The 27,656-nt window shown below is 36.2% G+C and overlaps 1 protein-coding gene across 2 annotated transcripts in view; it reads right to left on the reverse strand.

The window, feature by feature from the left end:
* CEP128 (centrosomal protein 128) overlaps positions 1–27,656 on the reverse strand; it is a 466,370-nt gene that overhangs the window by 253,682 nt on the left and 185,032 nt on the right. For both annotated transcript variants that reach the window (XM_025391920.1, XM_025391921.1), the window contains one exon: positions 17,199–17,391. In XM_025391920.1, coding sequence (XP_025247705.1) covers positions 17,199–17,391 — 193 coding nt within the window. The remainder of the gene's footprint in view (positions 1–17,198; positions 17,392–27,656) is intronic.

Here is a 27,656-nt window from a genome sequence, read left to right on the forward strand (position 1 = left end):
TGCATTGGGAGTTATACCTGATGTAAATGACGAGTTGATGGGTGCAGCACACCAACATGGCACAAGTATACATATGTAACAAACCTGCACGTTATGCACATGTACCCTACAACTTAAAGTATAATAATAATAAATAAATTTTTAAAAAAAAAGAAAAAAAAAGAAAAGAAAAGAAGTTGCTTTTAGCTTGCCTATGGGTTGCCTGTGCAAGACAAGTGCTTGAGTCAGCACAAACTGAACTTAAGGAGAAAAATGTAAGTCATCCAATCAAATGTGCATTATATAGTCATGGATCTCATTTAATACTTCTGCCTAGCTAATAATATAAATAAGTGAATATTTCAAGGAAAAAGAATTTTAAAAGAAAGAGAATATAGTTGAGTGAGTACATAATTATTAATATTTTACAAAATAAACTTTGGAAGTGAGTTGCTGGAAGGTGAACAAAATATTTGAGAACTGGAAATTTTAAAAGGCAGTGGCAGGGGCAGACATTTCCAGGTGCTCCTGGTAGAAAACGGACGTGAAAAAAGATTGCATACAAATTGCTAATGAAAAATAAACTAGATATTTGGGTGGAATTAGAGCTGTGGAAAAGAAATAAGATGATTAGTCACCTGAGCATGGTTATGGAGGCATGGAAAGTGAAAGGGAAGTATAATACCACTGTGAAAGAGTTCTGATTGCTTTACACAGAGAAATGTACCTGAGGCCAAACAACAGGTACGCCTTGTCTAACATCGAGCTTATACCAGGACTTAAACAAAAATAAGGTTACAATTCGACCTAGCAGGGAGGGGAATCATAAAGAAGTAGTAGAGTATCTTACTTTAACATGAGAGAAAGATCAATTTACAATAAAGTAAAAAAAAGTAATAAATTTTAAAATTTTGCATTTAGAAGCCTCAGGGGAAGCACAGATATCCATGTCACCGCACTCCAGAAGTCAGAGAGAGTTACAGAAGTGGAGAGGCCAAATCCTACTGTAATATTTTGCCAGAAAATATGAAACCAAAAAAGAGCCCAAATAACCAAGGCAAAGAGTGCATGAGTAAGTCTCCAAAAGCAATTGCAATGAAAACAAAAATTGACAAGTTGGACCTAATTAAAGAGCTTGTGCACAGCAAAAGAAGCTATCAACAAACAGACAACCTACAGAATAAGAGAAAATATTTGTAAATTATGCATTCAACAAAGGTCCAATATCCACAATCTGTAAGGAACATAAACAAATCAACAAGCAAAAATAACCCCATTAAAAATGGGCAAAGGACATGAACAGATACTTCTCAAAAGAAGACATGCAGCCAACAAGCATATGAAAAAATGTTCAACATCACCAATCATTAAAGAAATGCAAATCAAAACCACAATTAGATACCATCTCATACCAGTCAGAATGTCTATTAAAAAATCTAAAAATAACAGATGTTGGCATGGTTGCAGAGAAAAGGGAATGCTTACACACTGCTGGTGGGAATGTCAATTAGTTTAGCCACTGTGGTAAGCAGGCAATTTCTAAAAAACTTAAAATAAAACTGCCATTCAACACAGCAATCCCATTACTGGATACATACCCAAAGGAATATAAATTATTCTGCCAAAAGACACATGCATATGTATGTTCACTGCAGCACTATTTACAATAGCAGACATGGAATCAAGCTAGATACACATCATTGGTGGACTAGATACAAAAAAAAAAGTGACATGTAAACACCATGGAATACTATACAGACATAAAAAGGAATGAAATCATGTCCTTTGCAGCAACATGTATGCAGCTAGAGGCTGTAATCCTAAATTATCCTAAGATAATTAATGCAGGAACAGAAAACCAAATATTACAAGTTCCCATTTATTAGTGAGACCTGAACATGAGTACACACGGACACAAAGATGGGCAACAGTAGACACTGGGGCCTACCTGAGGGTGGAGGATGGGAGAGGGGTGAGGATGGAAAAACTAACTATTGAATACCCTGTTCACTACCATGATAACGAAATCATTTGTATATTAAACTCCAGTGACACGCTATTTAGTCATGTAACAAATCTGCACATGTAACCCCTGAACCAAAAGTTGAAAAAGGAAAAAAAAAAAGTACATTTTAAATGTTTGCTCCACAAATTCCAAAAGGAGGAGGAAAAGGGTATACATTGCTATGGGCTCTGTGTAAAAAGCGTTTTTATTGAATTTGAACCTGAGAGGTTGAAAGATATTCCAAACTCTTATTTATTGGTTCTTCTTGTTCATGTATTTCAGCCAAAACTTTTTTATTCTCTCTTAATAGATTATGTCTCTGTCTGGATTAAGAGAAGAACCAAAAAAGTGATCATGTGTAGCAGTAATAACTATATAGGCAGAACATTATAAATATACTAGACCAAAGGTGCATTTTCTAACTAGATGTAACCACATATTAAATAGCTATATTTTTCCTCTTTTAACAGCTTGTCACTTCCATGCTGCCAAAGCAGAGTCACAGAATCTGCAGGTTCACGCTGAGCCCTTTTGGTTAAACACATCACTGAGGCAATCAGAATCTCCTTTTGCTGCCCTTTCAGTGGGAACAGCAAGTGCTGCCCTAGTCCCAGGCTGGGCCGGTGTGTGTGTGTACCCAGTGTTTAGTCTTTCATCCCTCACCCCTTCCCATGCTTTCCCCCAAGTCCCCAAAGTCCACTGTATCATTCTTATGCCTTTGTGTCCTCATAGTTTGGCTCCCACTTATAAGTGAGAACATACGATGTTTACTTTTCCATTCCTCAGTTACTTCACTTAGAATAATGGTCTCCAACACCATCCAGGGTTGCTGTGAATGCCATTATTTCACTGCTTTTTATGGTTGATTAGCATTCTATGGTGTGTATATATATTATTTACATATATATGTATATACACCATATATATACACACCATATATATGGTATGTATATACATACACCATATATACACACCATATATATACCATATATACACACCATATATATACCACACACATACACATACCACATTTTCCTTATCCACTTGTTGATTGGTGGGTATTCTATGGTGTATATATATGTGTGTATATATATACACACACACACACTCACATACTTACCACATTTTCCTTATCCACTTGTTGATTGGTGGGTATTTGGGCTAGTTCTATAGTTTTGCAATTGCAAATTGTGCTGCTATAAACATGCATGTGCAAGAGTCGTTTTCATATAATTTCATAATTTTCATAAATTCCCTCTGGCTAGACGCCCAGTAGTGAGACTGCTAGATCAAATGGCAGATCTACTTCTACTTCTTTAAGGAATATCCATATTGTTTTTTATTGTGGTTGTACTAGTTTACATTCCCACCAGCAGTATAAAAGTGTTCTCTTTTCATCACATCCATGCCAACATCTATTTTCTTTTTGATTTTTTAGTTATGGACATTCTTGCAGGGGTAGGTATCACCAAATTTTGCATGAAGAATATTTGCTTGAAGATAGGTATTTAATTGAAATTACATTTACTTCTCCTTTCCTCCCTTAACAAACACCATTATGATAAACACATTTGGTGCAATATTTATGAGGACTGGTGTGTTTAGGGAATATCTCAGAAGACACAGTACATACTGCAGCCATTTTCTCTTCCTTGAACTGTCAAGCTAAACTCAGCATGAACAAAGATAGAAATATTAACTAGTACCCAACAGAGGCCTCACTGGCCTCTGTGGAAGAATAAGAGATGGTATTACTTAGATATATACCTCTTTAGCCTGTACACGTTGAATAGCCATAGTCACAGCAGGCTTGGAAAATAAGAGTAGTCTCTTATTTCAATATGAGCTTACAATTGCACCTTAAGAAAAAATAAGAAAATGAATTTCTATATTTGTTCATAATCATTGGCATTTCATTGCAACGAAATTCTACTATATAGAGGTCTCCCCTTCTAAATATCTTTTAGGAAAGGAATCCTTCCAACTGCCATAAACATTTTAGTGGCTATTAACCTCATAGTTTCAAAGTATGCATTCTTACACCTTAGCTACATCCTCCCAACTGTAATTTATATCTCTTTTCTCAAGATTGAAAGTGCGTCTTAGTTAAGTTATATTGGCTCATTTTATACTCAGAATGGAAGAGGGTAAAGAGAAATGTTTAACGTAAGGGCAACTGCTGTACCATTGACAGACCCAGCTGAACTTCTAGCTGGAGACATGACTGTTTTAACAGCGAAAAGGAGGAAGAAACTGTGGATCATATATTATATGTACACCTCTTCTGGCCCCAGTGAACTTTGAAAGCTTTGCAGAGAGACAAATATTTCATGACCACAAAAGTATAAGTTAGTCAGACACAGTAGTTCTTGGAAAGAGTTGTTTTGTGGAATTTATGTAGATGACTACAAAAACTAATTTGTGCTCTTGAAAACTATAGTATCCATTAATCACTGTGAATTTCAAAAACAATAAAAAGGTGTGGTCTTGAATGACTGATTAGAATGTAGTTCTCACTTTCATGGTGGAGGCCCAAGAAAGGAAAGGTTTGATCTTAGTTTCCTCTTTATGGTAGAGAAAGGTTGTATACAATAATATTAGAATTAAATCCATTAATTGGGCCTTGAGGCTTGATGTTCCTGTGAGCTATTCAAAAAATTATAGGTTATCACATACTAAAATGATGTGAAAGAAAATTTTAGAAATATTATAGCTATCACAACGAAGGAGTTAATATCTAACAGTAAAACTATTGTTTCTGGATAAGAATTTCTAATGGTATAGTCATTAAGACAGCCTAAAGACTTTGAAATTTTGACAATTCCATTTTCTTTCAAACATTCTTAACAAAAAAACTTGATCTCTTTAAAAGTTCAGGGAAGAGATCCCAAGAAAGCGAGGAAAGCCAGGTTGGTTTCAATTTAAAAGGCTCATTGAGGTTGACAGAGTATTGCTGGTTTATTTTGATATGTTATACAGTAGTACAAACAAAAAATCGAGTTTCACAAAGTCTGCTCCCATCTGTAACTCCCTATCAATCCTGGAGAAGTAACTTGCCCCCACTTCCCTCCCAGCCTAAGCTACCTCAACTGTTAAACGGGATTAATAATCTCACAAGGTTATTTTAAGAGTTACATAAGATAATACATTTAAAACCCGCACATTACCAAACCCTCAAGAAATGTTAGGTTCCTTCATTTCCCTAATGGTCATCTCAAGGAATGAGAGTAAGCAGCTGAACATTAAGATCTAATGTCACTTGTATAGGACTGTGGGTAGTGACCTTGTCAAAATGTGACATAACTAAAAAATTACTTTTAAATATTGGAACAATAGGGTCAGTAGTCTCAACAGGGGGAAAAAAAAAAGCAAATCTATAATCTCTCATGGTTGATACAATGAAACTGTTTATCTGATCCAGGAAGGAGAGCATGCGCATCAAAGCCTCTCCAAATACTATGAGGGAGAACTTCAAGGGCTTTACACTGGACAGATAAAAAGGGAAAAGATTCTTTGTTGCCAAGTATACTAGTTTCAAAAAATACATTGAAAACAGCTAAGCTAATAAAAAACATTATCAGACTAGTTTGGTGATAATTTGGAGTTATTCAATTCTTCATATTTGCTCCTGTGTTTTGAAGAAGCAGAAATAAGAATAAATCAATAAGTATATCTGTTTTCTTTTTGGTTGATACAACAGACCTAAGTGTTGGTTGTTTTCTTTTTGGTTGATAGAATAGACCTGGTTAGAAATTACAGGGGCGTATAGCTTCTGTTGAAGATACCATAAAAATGGAAAAAAAGAGGTAGGAGGGAAATCTGTACCATCCATTTATCCATCCACCCATCTATCCACCTGCTCCCACACACAAACATCCATTAAATACGTTTATCTTCTGTTAAACATATCATGGTACCAGATGCAATGAGGAAACAAGAGATTAAAACCTAGTATTAAATAACATATATGCAGATAACCAGAGGAAACAGCAATAAGTGGCAAATGTCACGGAACCCTACCTGAAAGTTTTAATTGCAATGGAGTGGTAAAACAAAACAAAACAAAAAAACTGCACTAGCAAACATGATAAAAAAAGGGCTAGAGTTTATATAGAAAGAGAAGAGAAAAAAATGGTAGGGCTTTTGTAACAAAATTGAACTTTATTTGTTTAGCAGTGGGAAAACCACTGAGGTTTCTAAGCTGGAGAGTCATGAGATCAAAGCTGTGTTTAATGAAGATTCATCTGGCAAAACTGATTAGAGCAGTTGAGTGTGTGTGTGTGTGTGTGTGAGTGTGTGTGTGTGGTTTCTCCAATAAAACCTGTTAGGTAGAGGTCAATTGTGGGTGTGTTGTCAGTAATTTATTACAAAACCAAAATTGGTGATTTACTTTTTTGTATTAATTTGAGAGTATTTGAGGTTATTTCTGTAAGATGTCACTCTTACCAAATGCTTTATTAAAGAGCAGATTAATGGATGCAGAAACAAATAGCTGGAGCCCCGAGGGCACAGTGTGACCTTGAAACACCCACCAGAGTGTTCCTGCTTGGAAAAATTATCTGTCTTGGGCTTTAGCAGGCATATGGGTGACGACAAGTCCAGCAGAAGACACAGATCGCAGGTTAGGAAGATCATGCAAGTAAGATGTTTCTATAATCCTTGTAGGTATGAAGCAATAAAGAGCTAAATAAGACAAAGTTGGTATAAAGGTTAATTTTATATGTCAACTTGACTGGGCCACAAGGTGCCCAGATATTTGGTTAAATATTATTTTGAATATGTCCGTGAGGGTGTTTCTAAATTATATTAACATTTGAATCAGTAGACTGAAAGAAAAGCATATTGCCTCCACAATATGAGTGGGCCTCATCTAATCCACTGAAGGTCCCAACAGAGCAAAAACACTGAACAAAAATCACTCTCCCTCTGCATGAACATCTTCAAACTAGGACATCAATTCTCTCTTGCCTTAAGCTTGAACTCAGACTAGAACTTACACCATAACCTGTCTTGGTTCTTATAGCACTGGACTAAGACTGGAACTATACCATAGGTGCTCTTGGGTCTCTGGCCTGTGGACTACAGATCTTGGGACTTCTCAGTCTTCATAACTACATGGGTCGTGTGTGTATGTGTGTGTATGTGTATTTGTGTGTCTGTGTATAGAAACACACCCCATTGCTACTGTTTCTGGAGAACCCAGACTAACACAGGTGGTCTAAACAGAAAGAGAGGAATGAATACATGACAAACAGTTAAGAAAAACTTTGTAAAGTTACCAGTTGTAGTGGACAAGGAAATGGGAGAATGTAATCTTTCAAATCATAAATATAAGAGAGATTTTAAATGCTTTCAGGAAAACTCTCAAATTAATAAATTTTTTTAAAATTCCCTAAAGATTCAAATGGAAATTTCATGGTTATAAGGCATATGTGAGTTTCACATAGACTATGTTGATGTCTTGTATTTTTAAATATTTACATTTTATATTTCATGACATGCATATGTTTATTTTCAGCAACTACATCTAGTATGTAAACCATTCTGGATCCCAGTGTAATCAATAATAAAGAATAATTAAACTTCAAATACTTAAAATTCAATCATAAATTGAAGTTTAGAACCTACTAAAGGTAGACTAGGCATATGAAAATTCAGTCTGTTAGAGGACAGAGATAATTTTATTAAATTTACTAAGTGCAGTGACAACCTTTTCGTTTGCACTTTAATTTCCTTATTTCATGTTTCAGCCAAGTTCTTTCCCACTTCAACCCTTCATAAATGCTGTTCCCTCTGTTGGAATGGCTATGCTCATCACCCTTACCTGGCTAAGGTCAGGCATCACTTTCTAAGGAAACCCTGACTTCAACATCTTCCTCACCCACACTCTGTGAAGTTAGATCCTCCATATACTCTTAGAGCGTAACCTACACCATTACAAAGGACAACAACTCTGGTAGACACAGTGTCGATGGCCAACATGAAAATGTTTTAATGTATTTTAAAACAAGAAAAAAGAATATAATAATGAATATAGAATAATAAAACTAGCCTGCATTATTTGTGTCTTCATACTAACATAATCAAAAGTTTAATTTTTTTAAGGGGGGAAGGGGCCCACAAAAGCGAAAGTCTTCAGGATCCACAAAAGTCATAATATGTCACTAGCTACTTTGTATTATTGCTAAGAAATGACACCCTTTTTTTTTAAGCTGGATGATAGTACCTACCTGAAAATTAAATAAAATTATAAAAAAGCACTTAAACAGTGTCTGGCACATAGCAATAAATGTTAGATGTTATTACTGTTTAAAACAATAACTGAGAGCCAGGTGCAGTGGCTCACGCCTGTAATCCCAGCACTTTGGGAGGCCAAGGTGGGCGGATCACAAGGTCAAGAGATCAAGACCAACCTGGCCAACATGGTAAAACCCCATCTCTACTAAAAATACAAAACTTAGCTGGGTGTGGTGGTACACACCTGCAATCCCAGCTACTTGGGAGGCTGAGGCAGGAGAATCGCTTGATTCCAGGAGGCGGAGGTTGCAGTAAGCCAAGATCGCACCACTGCACTCCAGCCTGGCGACACAGCAAGACCCCATCTCAAAAAAAAAAAAAAAAAACCAGTGACTGAAAACATTATTCATTATACATTACATTGCTTACAGAAAGATCTATATAATAGATTCCTCTTGAATTTAGTTTTCAAAATAAGTTTGCTTCTCCCAAGCAGTTTCTGTGCTCCATTTAAGATAATAAGAACCATGTTACCTAACAGATATTCCTCCCAGATGTCAGAAAACTGAGAGCTAAATAAAGTGATAAACCAAAACAACTCTTTCTTGGTGCCTAGGACACTATTTCTCTGTTTCTTAATTTTTTTTCCTGGTTTTTATTTTTAGATTTCCATCTATGTCCATTTTAACACTACAGTACAAGTCAAAATAAAAGGATAAAATTTGAAAATATGACTACATAAGATCAAGGGCCTTACAACAGCCTAAGCCAATATGGACTGTCTGCATTTCAGGTTCACTCATAATCCATGTAACTTCTTTGAATTTTCATAGCATATTTGAAGAATATCAAATATGTATACATAGGCATAAGGAAATCATACTCATTTTGAAAATACCATATTTCACACATTTCAAGAACTATCTCAGTATATGCCAAGGTTAATAGAGTGAAAGTAATTTATGAATATTCCTAATTTTCTGACAAATGTCCAAAAATGGATGCACGTTTCCAAAGAGGGTCAAGCAGGTTGAAAAATTTCTTGATATACAGGGAATCAAGTAGCAGAGAACCTATTACAGATCTCTAATTTCACTATTTTGTTGGTATATTAGTTTTCCATAGATGCTGTAACAAATTCCCACAAACTTAGTGCCTTAAAATGATGCAAATTTATTACGTTACAGTTCTGTACGTTAAATGTTCAATACAGGTCTTACTGGGCTAAATCAACTGTTAGCAAGGCTACCTTCCTTTCTCGAGGCTCTGGGGAAGAATGCATTTCCTTGTCTTTTCCAGGATCTAGAGGCTGCTCATATCCCTTGGTTCATGGTCCCCCTCTTCCATCTTCAATAAGCAATCTGCAGTTGAGTCTTTCTCATATTGAATCCTTCTCTGCTTCCCTCTTTCACTTTTAAGGACCATGTGATTACATTGTGCCCCAGATAATACAGGATAATCTTGTCTCTAGAACCTTAATTTTTTCCAGCTATAAAATTCCTTTTACCACATAAGGTAACATACTCACAGATTCAACCCTGTATCCAACCCTGTTAGGTTGCGGACTTCTTTTGGCAGAGGAGGGAGGGAATAGGCAGGCATTATTACCATTTTGAATGCAACATTATAGAAAAGACAGATAGTACTAATTACAACACACCATCAAAGCAGAAACACCCTCCCAGAAATCTGTATCTGTAACAATAAATAGTTAAAATGTACAGTTTCCATCTGCATTTGTTTTAAGGTAGTTCTAATATAAGGCTTAAAAAAACAAACACAGCAAAGATATGCTTTGAATTTAATGAAAGCTACTTAGTAACCTAAAAGCTCAAATCAAATCTATTTTAGCACAAGGAGCTTTACCTTACTCATCTCCCTAAGTGTGCTCATGATTCAAGTTTAAGGAAGAACAGCTTTGCTATACAAATGATCTATAAGATGAAGAAACAAGAAAATTTAAGAATTCACATAATATATTTAACGTTTCTGAATTTTCCAGAATATATTTCAAAATACATACACACATACACACACACACACACACACACAGTCTTTCTCCTCAATATTTTGGAAGAGGAAAAATATAAACTTTAAATATTTAAACTCCCCACTCAATCAATACTGGTCTGTTGCCAACTGAATATATTACTGGAAATATTGAAAATCTTTATCTCTAAAATTAGGTTCATCCAATAGAAGTATTATAAATTTTAGGCCCATTACACAAGAGCTGAAAGAGGGAGGGCTCAGAGATATTTACAGTTAACTAAAGAATAATGAATCATAACTTTCCATTGCCCATTTACTGACTAAAGACATGAATGTTGATTTCGCATTCAATCACAGTTGACATCTGCACAGATCTGTGTATCAGCATCCCTAGGCATATCATTAATTTAATTCTGGTCCTAGGAATATTTAGCCAGTGTAGTTTAATTTCAATCCCTGTTGACCTAGGCTGGATTTCAACTCATAACAGAAAACATACGAGAAACAAAATCACTGTAATGAAATATCTATAAGCAAAAGAAAATAAGAATAAAACATATTTCTTAAAAAATTATGATTTGACTCTAATCATGGGCATAATTTTTTAAAAACTATTCTTTCTCAATTGGTTGTTAAAAACAATTATAGCCTGGGTGCAGTGACTCACACCTGTAATTCCAGCGCTTTGGGAGGCCGAGGCGGGCGGATTGCAAGGTCAGGCGTTCGAAACCAGCCTGGCCAATACGGTGAAACTCCTTCTCTACTAATAATACAAAAATTAGTCAGGCGTGGTGGCGCACGCCTGTAGTCCCAGCTACTTGGGAGGCTGAGGCAGGAGAATTGCTTGAACCCAGGCGGCGGAGATTACAGTCAGCCAAGATCGTGCCACCACACTCCAGCCTGGGCAATAGAGCAAGACTCTGTCTGAAAAAAAAAAAAATTATAAAGAAACAAGAAAATAAAAGAAAGGGTAACTTCATGTTAAATAACTGACAAATTTCAATAATGTTTTCAATTTATCAATGAAAATAATTGTTATTTTAATTATCTCTAATGATCTACACCACTGAACTTTTGAACAAGCTGGTCACAATGTAAAAATAAGATGCTAAGGCCAGGTGCACTGATTCATGCCCGTAATCCCAATAACTTGGGAAAACAAAGTCTAGGATTATTTAAGGCCAGGAGTTTCAGACTAGCCTGGGTAACATAGCAAGACCTCATCTCTATAAAAAATTAAAAAATAAAAATATTAGCCAAGCATGGTAGCATCCACCTGTCATCCCAGCTACTCAGAAGTCTGAGATGGTAGGATAGATTGAGCTCAAGAGGTCAAAGCCACAGCAAGCCAAGATGGTGCCACCACACTCCAGCCTGGGTGACAGACCGAGACCCCATTTCAAGCAATCAATCAGATGCTAAATCCAATTTCTAAAAATTAACCAGAGCACAAATAAATAAATGATATTACATTTAGAAATCATCGCCTATGTTACTTCAGCATGTTTCAATATTACACTCCAATATGGAATAGAAAAAATGGCTTCTCCCTATTTTTGGACTAAAGGACACATCTATGAGTATGATGATTGTAAATTATTTCTTCAATAAGACAAACCTGAAAAACTGTGCAAAACGACTTGCAGAATAAGTAATAGACAACTAAGTGACTGGGTGACTAGAAAAATAAACCAATATATAAATAATGTATAAGCACAACATAAAGTATACAATCCTAAGTCTAAACTACATGTTAGAAAAGATGTCTACAGTTCGACAGTCCCTCCATCATTTCTGTCCCACAAATAAATTATAAGAAATTACCCTCTGTTAACAGCAATTGGCCACCAGCTGTAGACGTAGCATAGAAAATTCAGAGGATGAGCAGGGAAAAGCAGCTTAAAAGCTGAAAAATCAGCTTAAAAGTTTCTCAGAACACTGAGAATGATGAAACCAAAAGAATAAACCATTAAAAGGTTGATAACACCATTGAAAAATCTAAAATCTATCAAATTACATTAAAATTAGATTTTTAGATAGAAAAAATCTAAGTCATACAGTTGTCTCCTCCCTTATCCACGGTTTCAATTTGGTTTCAATCACTGCCTGTCAACTGCAGCCCGAAAAGAGGAAAGTACAGGACAATAAGACATCTAGCGACAGAGAGAGAGAGATCACATTCACATAGCTTTTATTATACTATACTGTTATAATTGTTCTATTTTATTATTAATTACTGTTAATGTTTTATTGTTTCTAATTTATAAATTAAGTTTTATCATGGGTATGTATGTATAGGAAAAAGCAGTGCATATAGGGATTATATAGGGATTGGTAATATCTGCAGTTTCAGGCATACGCTAGGGTGCCTAAGTCCCCACACATAAGGGGAGTCTACTGCATCTCTTTATGTAGTAAAATAACTCATGCTCACAGCCATGTATACGGCCAGAATAATCAATGCGTAGTGTGCCAGATTCGTCACTAAGGTGGCTCCAATGCTTTGGATATCCATCATATGACAAGTTTTATGCTTCAGAAGCAGGTTGCCAAAAATACAGATTTGCCAATCTGGCTTAAACCACTCCTAAGACATTACCAACACAGGTCATGCCAAAGTTTTACATTGTAAATCCAGTGGCTACTTCTCATCCCTTCTCTCCTTTTCTCCAAATACTCATCCTTTCTTTGAGTATATACAAGGGATAGGGAAATAATATATCTTTCCTCTACTGCCTACTTCTAGGCTATGTATATGTTCATCCTTTCTTTGAGCTTACATAAGGCAAAGATCAATTAGACTCAATTACAGATGCTGAGAAGCTAACCGTCAAAATAAGAAAACCACTACAAAAATTATTGTGATAAGTGAATCTGCCAAATATACTAGCATATTCAAAACACTAAAAGGATATTAAAACAAGAAATCCCTAACTCTTTTGCCCTTGTTCTTTCCAAGATTCACTTCTCTACCTTTCCTTTTCTTTAATTTACTTTGTATGTGTGCGCGCGCGCGCGTGTGTGTGTGTGTGTGTGTGTGTGAGATGGAGTCTCGCTCTGTCTCCCAGGCTGGAGTGCAGTGGTGCGATCTCGGCTCACTGCAAGCTCCGCCTCCCGGGTTCACGCCATTCTTCTGCCTCAGCCGCCCGAGTAGCTGAGACTACAGGCGCCCGCCACCACGCTCGGCTAATTTTTTTTTTTAGTATTTTTAGTAGAGACAGGGTTTCACCGTGTTAGCCAGGATGGTCTCGATCTCCTGAGCTCGTGATCCGCCCGCCCTGGCCTCCCAAAGTGCTGGGATTACAGGCGTGAGCTGCCGCGTCCAGCCTCTACCTTTACTTTGGACCTCATCCACTCATACCTTCTGGGATCCTGCTATCCCAGTTAAACTTCCACTTGTTCGACCTCTCCCATTAACAGCCCCCTCCACTGAACATATATAATCAGGCTCAAGCTTTTCTATAATTAGTAGTACATAGAGAATCATACTCTAAAAGTTATAGTCATTCTACTCTTAAAGACTGAGACTGTTTTAGACACACACACAGTTTTAATATTCTTTTTTTATATATATATATATATATATATTTTTAGGTATTTTGAATTTTTTTCACGTGTTATACTAGAGAGTTAACTCATAGTACACAATGGGGCTAGAATTAATACTAACAATGTTATTGTGTCCCTAAATGAATGAGGAAGCTCTTAGAGAATACTGTCACGAAATGAATAAAATATAAATTATTTAAACATTGCTACCATAAAATGTAATACATAACTGAAATATTAGAAAAGACAAATACTATTATCTAATTCCAGAGTGTCATAAACAATATGTAAACAACTCTAATTAAATTACTTAATCAACCTCTGCCAAATATTTGCTGATTTTTATTTTGGTTAAGCAGAGTTTAATAAGTATCCAATAAATTTCAAAACAGGGAAAAATAAATAAATTGGGGCCAATGGCAAGATATCATCTCTTTCTAAATCTAAACTTTGGGGAAAAACTATGCTTTCTTTCACAACAGTGATTTTTTTTTCACTAAATGTTAATATTATGGCTCCCCTGTTAACTGTGCTCCTTTAGTGTTTTCATTAATTCCCTTATTCATTCAGTTGTGCAACACATATTTTACATGTCTACTGTGCACCAGGTTCTTTCTAGGCACTGAGATACAGCATTCAGCAAAACATTAAAAAATCACTGCCTTCATAGAAACTCTATGCTAGGTGATACATATAAGAAAACACATTTCTCAACTGTGTGCCTGTCAGAAATTCATTGAGACAAGAAATAAAGTATTTTGGGCCAGGACAGGCCACACTCACAGCCATTACTAGGGTGAAACTTCAAACTAGTGAAATGTATACACACACACACACACACACACAGAGAGATTAGTATCTGTATCTGTATCCAGATATAGATAGATAGACAGACAGACCGATAGAAATGATGTAAATTTCTTTTACTGCCTACTTTTTGGCTAAGACACAGGTGTTAAGCAAAAATAGGGCATTCGTTCTCTGCTGCAAAGGCATTATTTTCTGAAGAGCTGGAAGACCATTTTCTTTCTTCTTCATCCTCTTACCTGTAGTACTTTCCCTTTTATAACTATTCAGAAAAGATAACTCCCTAACAAAGAAACTTTGACAATGGCTTATTTCACCCTTAGATGTGCATTCTAACAAATGACACATGACAGCAAGGGACAGATTCAGGAAGATTTCGTACAGTACATGCTGCTGGGAATGACTATTTTCTATACATTGTACTTACAGCATGAGGACAGTGAGGAATTGGTGAAGATCCCACCTAATAAAACAAAGCCAAAAGAGTATAGCACCTACCCCAAACTGGAAATAGTAAGTAAATCAAATTTCATCTTTAAGGTAAAGGAATTTCAGGCCATGTCAATTTCTGATTATTCCAAGAAGGAAAGCTATGTACACGTAATAGCCAAAACCACAACCACCCAGTGCCTGGAAAGCAAGATCCATCACCTGTTTAAAAAAGAGGCACTATTTCAGTTTCAGGAAAAAATAAGAAAATCGCGTTCTATATTTGTTCATATTCACTAGCATTTTGTACACTAAGAATACAACTCTACTGTAGAAATGCCTCTCCTTCTGAAAACTTTTGAAAAATTCCTTTCAATTTCCACATAAGTTTTAAGTTTTAGTAAACCTGATAGTTTCAACATATTCTTATATTATACCTAAATCCTCCCAGCTGAAGTTTACAGCTCTTTACTCTTGTCTTTGTTACCTCTTATAACTGAAGAATTTCTCAGTGAATAATTACTAAACTTCTAAGAGGTTCCTGACATTAACCCCTTAATAAATTTCCTCTCCTACAGGAATCTCCAAATTCCAAATTTCCAGACTTACAGGCCCAGAATACCCCAAAAGTGTATGACAACTCAGATCTATGAATATAGCAGCAATCAGTGGTGGAAACTCCTTGTCCCAGGGCCTCAGTTAACCTGGCAAATGTCACTTACTATGACGTTAAATCGAACTAAAAATATTAACTCTGAGATGGCATTAATTCTAGCCAATAGAAAGTGTATCTGTCATATTTCACTTATAGATAGGTAACTTTGTTGTAGTTAATAGGTAAGTTTCTAAGATGGTAAAGAGAATCAATCACCTATAAATTTGTATTAACAATTAACTTTGATGTCTCAGAAATATCTAAACTTAATCATTGCTGCCGTTTACCTTCTCTATGTGTACCACTGTAAAAAAATATATATATATATATATATGTTTAAATCACCATGCAGATAAATTCTGCAGAAAATCTCTCTTCCTCTTTTCCTTATGGAAATCCTGCTTTGTTTTTAAGATCCAAATAAAGTTACATGCCCTACAAAAATGTCCCCACAGGAACCTCAGCAGAAGTAATCAAAACTCTTTTTACCAAGAGCATGTTGCTTATATTTCTAGTAATTAACTTGTTTATAAGTCCTCAACTTTAACAGTATTTGCTTGATAGCAGACTAAAGTGTTCATTACGTCCAAATCCACCAGGCAGTACTATTATAATATTTTTCACACACCAAGCAAAAGATTAAAATATCTCTTGTGACAAAAGTTTGGGCCTTCATAATACCTTTTTTTTTCTTACAGTTTTGATTTTAAGAATTAGATAAAAATGCATGCCCTCTTTTTCTCCCACCAAATCAACTACTTCCTGACTTTCCTCTTACAATGGCAAAACCATTGACACCTTCGAATCTCCCTTGAGTCCTCTCTCTTCCTCACCTTGGGCTGGTCCTCCACAACGTCTTTTGCATTTGTTGCCTGTTTTCCAATTCCACAACCAAGGTCCTTCTTCAGTCCCTCTTTTCCTTTTATAAAGAACATATCATAGGCCTCTAACTGGACACATTGCCATAATCAATGCTAATAATTCAATAAGAGTTCCAAAATATGTGAAGCCAAACGCTTCTTCCCTTACTCTACTGCTTCCTCCACTGTGATTACAACCTTCTCATATATTATATAATGTACCTATTTGTAATATTTATGTCTCCACCCAATAAAACATAAGCTAAATAAGGGTAGGTGGTTTGTTTTGTTTTTGTTTTTGTTTTCCGCTTTATTCACTGATATATCCTCTGTACCTAGAATAGTGCATACTTGAAAATGGGCACAAAATATGTATTGAATGAACTAAGGGGCATTTTGCTGAAGTAAATGTAAACTTCAGCATTTTACTAAGACAGAAGCAGTATGTCTTATCAATTAATTCCTGCACACAGCCAGTGAATGCAGGTATCATATACACAGGAGGAAAGCTGTGGCTGAAGAGTTTTCTCTTCTAATCCCAGAAGTGAAGAAAGATAAGACAACAAAGACAAGAAAAGGAGATGGGCTTGGAAACAGTTCAAACTGAATGCAATAGAAGTCGGTTTTTTCCAATTTAGGATTCCATAAATATAAACAAAGAAAAATGAAAGAACAACTAACACACCTCTCTTCTCACGATGTATTTCATCCAGAAGCTGCTCCTGCCTTTCTATCTGTTGGAAGAGACACTGCAGCTCAGATTCCTTGTGTTCAGTCAGATTCCTGAGTTGTTGTCTGCAGAGCATCAGCTGGTGTCGCAGATTTTTCTCTCTGTTTTCTCTCTCTTTCAGTTCCTCACAGAGCCACTGAAGTTTAGTCTAAAAAAATGACATTTATATCTAAAGGTTAAAGAAACCCAGAAACGAGTAGCATTTCAAAACATGAGGAAAAAAATAAGTAACATCACGATAATTTGAACAAATACAGATAATTAACTAGCAAATTTTTGCAAAATTTTAAAATACCCATGTTTAATTTGCATAATGGTCTGTATCAATTAAAAGCTGGTTCAGAAATTAAGCCATGATATTCGTAGATTTTTATAAAATCCCTTTAGAAAGACAAAGTTTGGCCTGTTAAACTTTCAATAATATGATAGGTAATCCTCTGATTTGATATACAGGGCAGCCTAGTATAGGTGTAGGAATTTAAAAAACAAATACAGCCCAGAATAGAACCTACAGACTTTTTATAAAAGAAGTATTCCTTCAGAGAATTTTTTAAAAGAGAAAATTCCTAGCATGACTTTTAAAAACGCATATCCCCATTGATCTAGCTAATTAGGTATGAGGAGAGATTTTTTATTGACTAGAAGATATAGAGTTAATGTTTATGCTTCTAAGACACAAGGAAAGTGAATTCTGGCAACTCTTCTTCACAGATTCTAACCTCACCTATCTTTTTTTCTTTCCTTTTTTTTTTTTTTTACTCTGTCACCTGGGATAGATTGCAGTGGCACGATCTTGGCTCACTGAAGCCTTGACCTCCTGGGCTCAAGCAATCCTCCTGCTCAGCCTCCTCAGTAGCTGGGACCACGGGTGCACACCACCATGTCTGGCTAACTGTTTTTTATATTTTTTGTAGAGTTGGGGTTTCACCATGTTGCCCAGGCTGGCCTCAAATTCCTGAGCTCAAGAAATCCACCTGTCTCAGCTTCCCAAAGTGCTGGACTTACTGGCGAATGACCACACCCACTCTCACCTATCTTCAATATTTAGATATTTAAAACAAGAATAGGAAAAGAAATATTTCTTTCACCTTCAATACAGCAGGATTTCAGTCAAGTCTCAGGACCCTCCTAAGTCAGGCTACCCTCCAATTCCTAGTTATATGTGAAATGTATTGTCTGTAGGAAAACCAAGCTTTTGAAAATAAAACCTGTATCATAATTATTAATATAAACTATCATCAAAAACAAAAGGGGGCCATTATAACAGTTCCTCTTCTGGAATGATGATATATAGAAATCTGTAGAAATGGTCCCCAGTGAAACCCGTAAGTGCTAAAAATAATTTTTAAAAAATTAACATTTCTAAATATTGTCCTGTGGCCATACAGCAAATGAAGAAACATTTATTCAAGAAACTCTAGTTAACCTCATTAAAGTGGCACTTGAGGCATAACTGACTCCTTCCTTCTACCCTCAGTGTGACAAAAGCTCCACTCCTCATTCCAGAAAAACACTGCCAAGAAAACAGGGTTTTCTCTTTCTCCAGTTCACAGACAAGGTACACGATAGCATACTAGATGGGCAGATCACCAGGATTTTTCAGCCTTGCAGCTCTGATTTGCATAGGCTAAATTCCTGGCCAAGTGCAGCAAGATGTTGAGAATCCCTTGCTCCCCCAATGTCCCACTGATAGGATGGTTACTCTCCCCAAGCACAGCAGGCTGAGAATACTGGGGTCCCAATTGCCATTTCCCCAGGCCACCTATAATAAAGCTGTACTTATGAACATGCCTGATGAATACAGATTTTTTTTGAAATCCTCGAGAAAATACTAGCAAACAGAACCCAGCAAGCCATAAAATGAACATCATAATTAATATGGTTTGGCTCTGTGTCTCCACCCAAATCTCATGTCGAATTATAATTTCCAATGTTGGGGGAGGGACCCAGTGGGAGGTGATTGGATCATGCAGGCAGTTTCCCCCTTGCTGTCCTTATGATAGTGAGTTCTCGAGAGATCTGGTTGTTCAAAGGTGTGAAGACTTCATCCTTTGCCCTATCTCTCGCCACCATGTGAAGACAAGACATGCTTGCTTCCCTTTCACCCTTCCACCATGACTGTAAGTTTCCTGAGGCCTCCCCAACCAAGCATCCTGCACAGCCTATAGAACTGTGAGTCAATTAAACCTCTTTTCTTTATAAATTACTCAGTCTCGGGTAGTTCTTTATAGCAGAGTGAGAACAAACTAATACAATGATCAAGTGGAAGTTATCCCATGAATGCAAGGTTTAAGAGCTATTAATGTAATATACCATATTAATAGAATTAGGGACAAATGATATCTTATATGATTATATCAAAAGAAAGAGAAAAAGCATATAATAAAGTTAAACATTCCTTCATAAAAAAGACACTCAAAAAACTACAAATAGAAGAGAACCTCCTTAATATGATTTTTAAAATTTCTATGGAAAACTCACAACTATTATCATACTTAATAGTAAAAGTCTGAATGCTTTCACACTAAGACCAGAAACAAGAAAAGGATAACAGCTCTCACCACTTCCATCCAACATTGTATTAGAGGGTTATGAAAAGGCAATTATACAAAAAATAAAAAGAAATTTAAAATATCCAGATTGAAAAGGAAGAAGTGAACATATCTCTATTTGCAGGTAACAGGCTTATGTGCAGGAAAATCCTAGTAATTCCATTACAAAAATCTATTAGAACTAATAAAAGAGTCCAGCATATTGCAATACATAAAATCAATACAAAAATTAATTATATTTCTATATATTAATATTTGCAATGAGCAATCCAAAAATAACATTAAGATAATCATATTTGCAATAGTATCAAAAATGAAGTATTTAGTGATACATATAAAACTGCAAAACTTATATCTAAAAACTACAAAATGCTTTTTAAAAAACTGAAGACTAAGTGGGAAGATATCCTAGATACATGGATTGAAAGAGAATATTATTAAGATAGCAATACATCCTGCCTAATCTACAGATTTAACAGGATCCCTGTCAGAATCCCATCTGGCTTCTTTAAAGAAATTGATGAGTTGATCCTATGTTTCATATGGGAATTCAAGGCAAATTTCCAAAATAGCCAAAAACAAAAGATATTGGAAAAGAAGAATATAACTGGAGGATTCATACTTATCCATTCCAAAGCTTACTACAAAGCTACAGTAATCAAGATGGTGTGGTATTGGCATAAGGACAGATATACAGACTGAAGGAATAGAAGTGAAAGTCTAAAAATAAACCCTTACATAAATGCCAATTGATTTTCAACAAAAGAGACAAAACAATTTAATGGAGAAAAGAATAGTCTCACCAACAAATGGTGCTAAGACAACTAAATATACAAACACAAAAGAATTCATTTATACCCGCTACTTCACACCATATACAAAAACTAACCCCAAAAGGATCACAGACCTAAATGTTAAGAGCTGAAACTATAAGATTATTAAAAGAAAACACAGGCATAAATCGCTGTGACCTTGACTTGGCAACAATTTCCTAGGTATAACACCAAAAGCAGAAGCCATCAAAGAAAAAAAGCTGATAAATTGAACTCCTTTGAAATTAAAATTCTGCACTTCAAAGGCCACCACCAACAAAGAGAAGAGACAACCTGCTAAGTGGGAGAAAATATTTGCAACTCAATGTCTAATGAGAGAATTATATGTCGGATTCATAAAGAAATCAATAATAAAAAGACAAATGATGCCGTTTATGAAACGTACAGAGGATGTAAATAGATATTTCTCCAACGAAGATATACAAATAGCCAATAAGCACATGAAAAGATGCTGAACATCATTAGCCATCAGGAAAATGTAAATCAAAACCACAATGAGACTCTACTTCACACCCAGCAGGGTAGCTAATATCAAAAAGACAGATAATAACAATTGTTTGCGTAGATGTGGAGAAACTGGAACTCTGACATACTGCCGGTGGGAATGCACAGCAGTGCAATCGCTTTAGAAAATAATCTGACAGTTACTCTATGGGTTAAACATAGAGGTACCATACAACCCAGCAGTTCTACTCCCAGGTAAAACTCCAAGAGAAATGAAAAACAAATGTCCATGCAAAAACTCAGACAGAAATTACTCATAGCAGCATTATAACAACAGCCAAAAAATTGAAACAATCCAAATTTCCATCAAATGATAGACAGATTTAAAAAATGGAATATATCCAAACAATGAAATATTATTTGGCAATAAAAAACTGAGGTCATGATACATGCTAAAATGGATATATCATAATATGGATGAAACTCGAAAACATTCTGCTAAATGAAATAAGTCAATCACAAAAGACCACATATTACATGATTATATTTATGGCCGGGGGCAATGGCTCACGCCTGTAATCCCAGCACTTTGCGAGGCTGAAGCAGGCAGATTATGAGGTCAGGAGTTCGAGACCAGCCTGACCAACATAGTGAAACCCCGTCTCTACTGAAAACACAAAAATTAGCCAGGCATGGTGGCATATGCCTATAATTCCAGCTACTCAGGAGGCTGAGGCAGGAGAATTGCTTGAACCCAGGAGGCGGAGGTTGCAGTGAGCCAAAATTGCACCACTGCACTCCAGCCTAGGCAACAGAGCAAGATTCTATGTCAAAAAAAAAAAAATTATATTTATTTAAAATGTCCTGAATAGACAAATCTACAGAGACAGAAAGATTAATGGCAGACTAGAACTGGTGGTTGGATTTATAGGTGATGGCTAAGGTGTCCTGATTTTCTACTTGAGGTGATGAAAGTGTTCTCAAATTAAATGTGGTGATGACTGCACAATTCTGTAAATACACTAAAAAGCATTAAATGGTGCATTCTAAATGGATGAATTGTATGATATATGAATTATATCTCAATTAAGCTGTTATTTACACACACAAAAAAAGGAAGGGTAGAGATAAGTCAAGACAGAAAAACAAAGCTAAAATTATACATCTATGGATAAATGAGACCTGGCTTTAGTACACGCTATGGAATCTATAGGCCTCTGTCTTGTCTGGATGTCATTGGCTAAATGTAGGAAGTCTGAAAATTAAATTGGGCTGTGCACTTCCAGTTATGATTGCAGAAAGTTAACAAAGCCTACTTCACTTCTCAATACTCCCTTTGAAACATCCATGCGAACACAGAACAATAAAAAGCTTCCATAGGACAGAAAACCAGGAAACAGGGTCAACTCTTTGCCAGATAAAATAAGTACTTTCTATTATAATTTTCTGCTGAAGCACTAATGGAGAATACAGGAAAAATATGAGACGGTATACCAACATCCTCCTATGACAATCAAGGCAGTAAATTGGGCTATTCTTTAGAAAGTGTTTTCTACGCAGAGTATGAAACACATGCTGAAGGCTGGAAATCAAGAGTTTGTTATAATACTCCAAGCAAGTGAAAATACAAAGGGAAGAACCAAAGTGTACATTTTTGAGATGTGGTAGTTCCTCACATGTTACGGTTAGAGAGAGAAATCAGTAACGGTCAAGACATATAACCCATAATACCCATGTTTCTAACTTACAAAACTGTGAGACAGGCTTTAGGTGTAACCCTGTGTGCTCTCAGCTGAGGTGGGCACAAAGAGATACACCTTCTCCTTGATGAAAGGAGAGGGAAGAGTAAAAGAAACTTTGTCTTGCAACATGGGTACCAACTCAAGCCACAGTAAAATAAAGCACAAAGTAGACTCCTACAGTTCCTGACTCCAGGCCCTATCTCCCAGGGAGCATTTCTAAACTCTGCCTAGGCCAGAAAGAAACGTGTCGCCCAGAAGAGAAACACACAAGCCTGGCTGGCTTCACCATCTGCTGACTAGAGAGCCCTTGGATCTTGAATAAACATCAGAAGTAGTCAGACAATAGTCACCATAAGCCTTGGGAGAGACTCAGTACTGTGCTGGCCTCAGATCTGTCCCAGCATAGTCCCAGTGGTTGTGGACGCAGAGGAGCTTGTTTCAAACCTCCTCCAGCTCCAGCCAGTTCAGCACTGAGAGAAACACTGCGTTTGTTTTGAGGGAAAGTAGGGAAGAGAAAAAAAGACTCTACCTGGTAACCCAAGCACTTCGGAGAACAGTATGGAGGTTCCTCAAAAAACTAAAACTAGAGCTACCATACAATCCAGCAATCCCATTACTAGGTATATACCCCAAAGAAAGGAAATCAGGATAGCAATGTCTGTGCTCCCACATTTGTTATGGCACTAATCACAATGGCTAAGATTTGGATGCAACCTAACTGTCCATCAGCAGACAAATGGATAAAGAAAATGTGGATATATGGTGCATATACACAACGGAGTACTATTCAGCCATACAAAAGAGTGAAATCCTGTCATTTGCAACAACATTTATGGAACTTGAGACACTATGTGAAGTGAGATAAGCCAGGCAAAGAAAGACAAACTTCACATGTCTCACTCATTTCTGGGAACTAAAGATTAAAACAATTGAACTCATTGAGATAGAAAGTAGAATAATGATGGTTACTAGAGACTGGGAAGGGTAGTGGGAGAGGGAGGCAGTGCATATGGTTAAATGGGTATATATAGAATGAGTAATATCTAGGCCGGGCGTGGTGGCTCATGCCTGTAATCTCAGCACTTTGGGAGGCCGAGGTGGACAGATCACGAGGTCAGGAGATCGAGACCATCCTGGTAAACACGGTGAAACCCCGTCTCCACTAAAAATACAAAAAATTAGCCGGGCGTGGTGGCAGGCGCCTGTACTCCCAGCTCCTCGGGAGGCTGAGGCAGGAGAATGCCCTGAACCCGGGAGGCGGAGCTTGCAGTGAGCCGAGCTCGCGCCACTGCACTCCAGCCTGGGTGATAGAGCAAGACTCTGTCTCAAAAAAAAAAAAAAAAAAAAAGAATGAGTAATATCTAGTATCAGGGTGATTACAATGAACAATAATTTATCATGCATTTTTAAATAATTAAAAGAATAGAATTAGAATATTTGAAACACATGAGAAACAAGTGCTTAAAGTGATAGATATCCCTTTTATAATGATGTGATCATTATACGTTGCATCAAAATATCAACTTTTAGCAGACAACAAATTAAACAGCTTTGGCAAACAAAAGAAATATACAAGCACAGGATAAAATTTAAAATAGATAAACCTGAAGGAATACATTTAAAAAAATGGCAACATGAACATGGACTGATAAAAGATATGACGTTTACAGTTGACCACAGACTCCACAGGAGTGAAAAAGAAGACAGTTTTTCAACTTCTATCAATAGAAAGAGTACCTGTTCTAGGAACAAGTCACTATTAGACAATATAGTAGGCTTTAATCTGGTTGGTATGCACCACAGATGGCAAATGTGAGTAGTTACAAGCGCAAGGTAGAAAACATCAATAAAAGAAGTTGATAGAAAATACAGAAATGTATCTGTTTCTCTTAAATCTACTTTAAGAAAATTAACAGAGCAAGCATAATGATAAAATGCAACACTTTTCCCCCATGTTGGAAATGAATAAAGAATGGAGGGGACTATGTCAAACCATAGCGTAGTTGCCCCTGCTAATGTGGTCAGGTCCATGGTTTTTCTCATTTCCAACTGTTTCCTGCCATATACGAATGAAACTCTACTTTTTTATCAGATCTTCTGATGTTTCCCACACAAAACTTCCATATTGTATTTATGCAATTGTCTGCTTTTTCAAATGTTTGCTACCAATTTAATTTTTAATAACCCACGTGGTCCAAACAAAATGGGTCCCAGCACAATCCTCCAGTAATCTCTTCTAACCCAGTGATTTAATTGCAAATTTAAAAAATCACTTCACATTTCCTTTTCTCCAATGCTTTTCCACCTATTCCATCCTAGTCTTTCACCTTTGTGTAATTAGTACCTATGGTCACTGCTACTACAAGAGATGGTAATGGAGAAACAATAAATCTGTTTTGTCCTAACAATAATACTAATGGTTCTGGGGGAAAAAAACAAAACAATGACAACAACAACAACAAAATCCCTAACAAGGTATTAGTCAGATTTGATATGTGTTATGGATTGAATTCTGTCCCCTCCGACTTCATATGTTGAAGTTCTCACCCCAAGTGTGACTGTATTTGGAGATGGGGCCTTTAGGGAGATAATTAAGGTTCAATGAGGTCATAAGAGTGGACTCTATCTGATAGGAATCCTGTCCTTACAAGAAGAAGAGATAACAGAACACTCTTTCTCTTCCAGCCTCACAGAAGAAAGGTCACATAAGCACACAAAGAGAAGGTGGCCATCTACGAGCCAGGAAGAGAGGTCTCGCCAGAAACCAAACCTGGCACCTTGATCTTGAACTTACAGCCTCCAGAACTGTGAGAAAATAAATTACTGTTTAAGTCATTCATTGTGTGGTATTTTGTTATGGCAGCCTGAACAGATTAATATAATATGACCTACGGCTTCAGTCTATTCTTATGAGGCCTTTATTCCATTGTCAAACAAAATTAAAAATAAACTATAGTTAGGAATTTTTTATGAATTGAATCTGTATGTAGAATGTGTTATTAATCCTACAAAATAAAACATCAACCTATGGAAATTTAATCAATCAATAATCAATTATGAGAATCTGTGTTTGTTGGATAAATACCCAACATCTGCATTAAGTATCTTGAGGAAGCAGCTTGGAACACTATATAGAAATAACTTTAACAATTCCCAATAATAATTAGCTGACAAGGCTATTAATCACAGAGCAAAAACCATTCTATTAACTACTCACCGGAGTATTTTACAGATTACATAATAGGATCATTTATTTAACTCCATCAACAAGTATTGCTAAATAAACCAAGATAGAGAATGAATTTGTCAATATGTCTGTTTTGCTTTTTTTTTTGAGATGGAGTCTCGCTCTGCCGCCCAGGCTGGAGTGCAATGGCACAATCTAGGCTCACTACAACCTTTGCCTCTTAGGTTCAAGCAATTCTCCTGCCTCAGCATCTCAAGCAGCTGGGACAACAGGCTCCGGCTACCACACCTAGCTAATTTTTGTATTTTCAGTAGAGATGGTGGTTTCGCTATGTTGGTCAGGCTGGTCTCAAACTCCTAACCTCAGATCATCTGCCCACCTCGGCCTCACAAAGTGCTGGGATTATAGGTGTGAGCCACCACACCCAGATAATGGCATTTTTTTAATCCTTCATAGTTTAGTTGATAGCGTCTGATTAGGTGAAAATATTCATAAGTATCTAGTAAAACTACCAAGATGATCTTTTTAATCTGTGAGACTCTTCTACTGAGTCCTAGGGTAATAATATACTAAAGGCACTAAGAAATGACTCAAAGCTAAAAATCAAGGACCACAGAAAATTTAAATAAAAAGATTATAGCGTATAAAGGTAACAGTAATATTAGGAACCAGAATTTTGCTCCTTTAATTTCTGTGCTTCTTTTCCCAAACCTCTAGAAACAATTTTGAAAGAAAACATTTGTATAAGAACCAGAGATAAAGAGGATGGCAATTTTTTAGAACGTGGTCAGCCACCTAAACAAGAATTAAATTAGAAATGCAAGAGTCAAATACAAGTCAACCTAAAAATATGTAATTTTTTCAGTAATACTTTCTTCACCTTTTAACTAAGTTATAAATATAATCAAGAAAAAAGCAAAATAATCTCCACAGCAGTACATATACTTTTGCTCAATTAACTGAATATATTCCACGTAAATAATCTAAAGAGTATTTCCAACAAATCAGTCAAGATACTGAGTGTAACATTTTCCATTCTATATCAGAAGGATAACATTTTAGATATTTATCCACATCTACCAACAAGAATTAAGTACACTGGGCCTAATACTTCTCACACAATGCTTTAAAAAATCCACATCAATAAAAAGACAATATTTGTAAATGTAATGTTTATATTCAAGTGTGGATTACACAACCAAGGGAGAGAAATGATGGAACAGAGTTCTGAGGCCGGAGGTCTAAGCCCTTCTCAGTAACTAATTAGCTTTATGTCCTTAGGTAAAACTAAAAACATCTTGGGCCTCAGTTTCTTCAGTCTACAAAATGAGGCAGTCAAATTACATGATCTCTAAAGCTACATCAGTTAAACAGTGTGGAAAAGCAAATGCTTATCAATGCCTAGAATATACTATACTATAAAAAGTGTAACTCTTTGGCGTGATATCAAACACCACAATATAAAAAAATCTTCTCCCTAAATTTGGAAGTGTATTTCTTACCCATCTAACCCCGAGTTTATAGCTATGATCAAATAACACCAGTACTGAGGAATTAATATATTCACTGAAATCTCATGTGCTTGGTATTTATTTTTCTATAATATTTAAGTTGAGGAAGTGCCTCAACTGGGAAAATGTAGCATGCCCAATATA

Source organism: Theropithecus gelada, chromosome 7b (assembly GCF_003255815.1).
Source record: "Theropithecus gelada isolate Dixy chromosome 7b, Tgel_1.0, whole genome shotgun sequence".
NCBI lineage: Eukaryota > Metazoa > Chordata > Mammalia > Primates > Cercopithecidae > Theropithecus > Theropithecus gelada.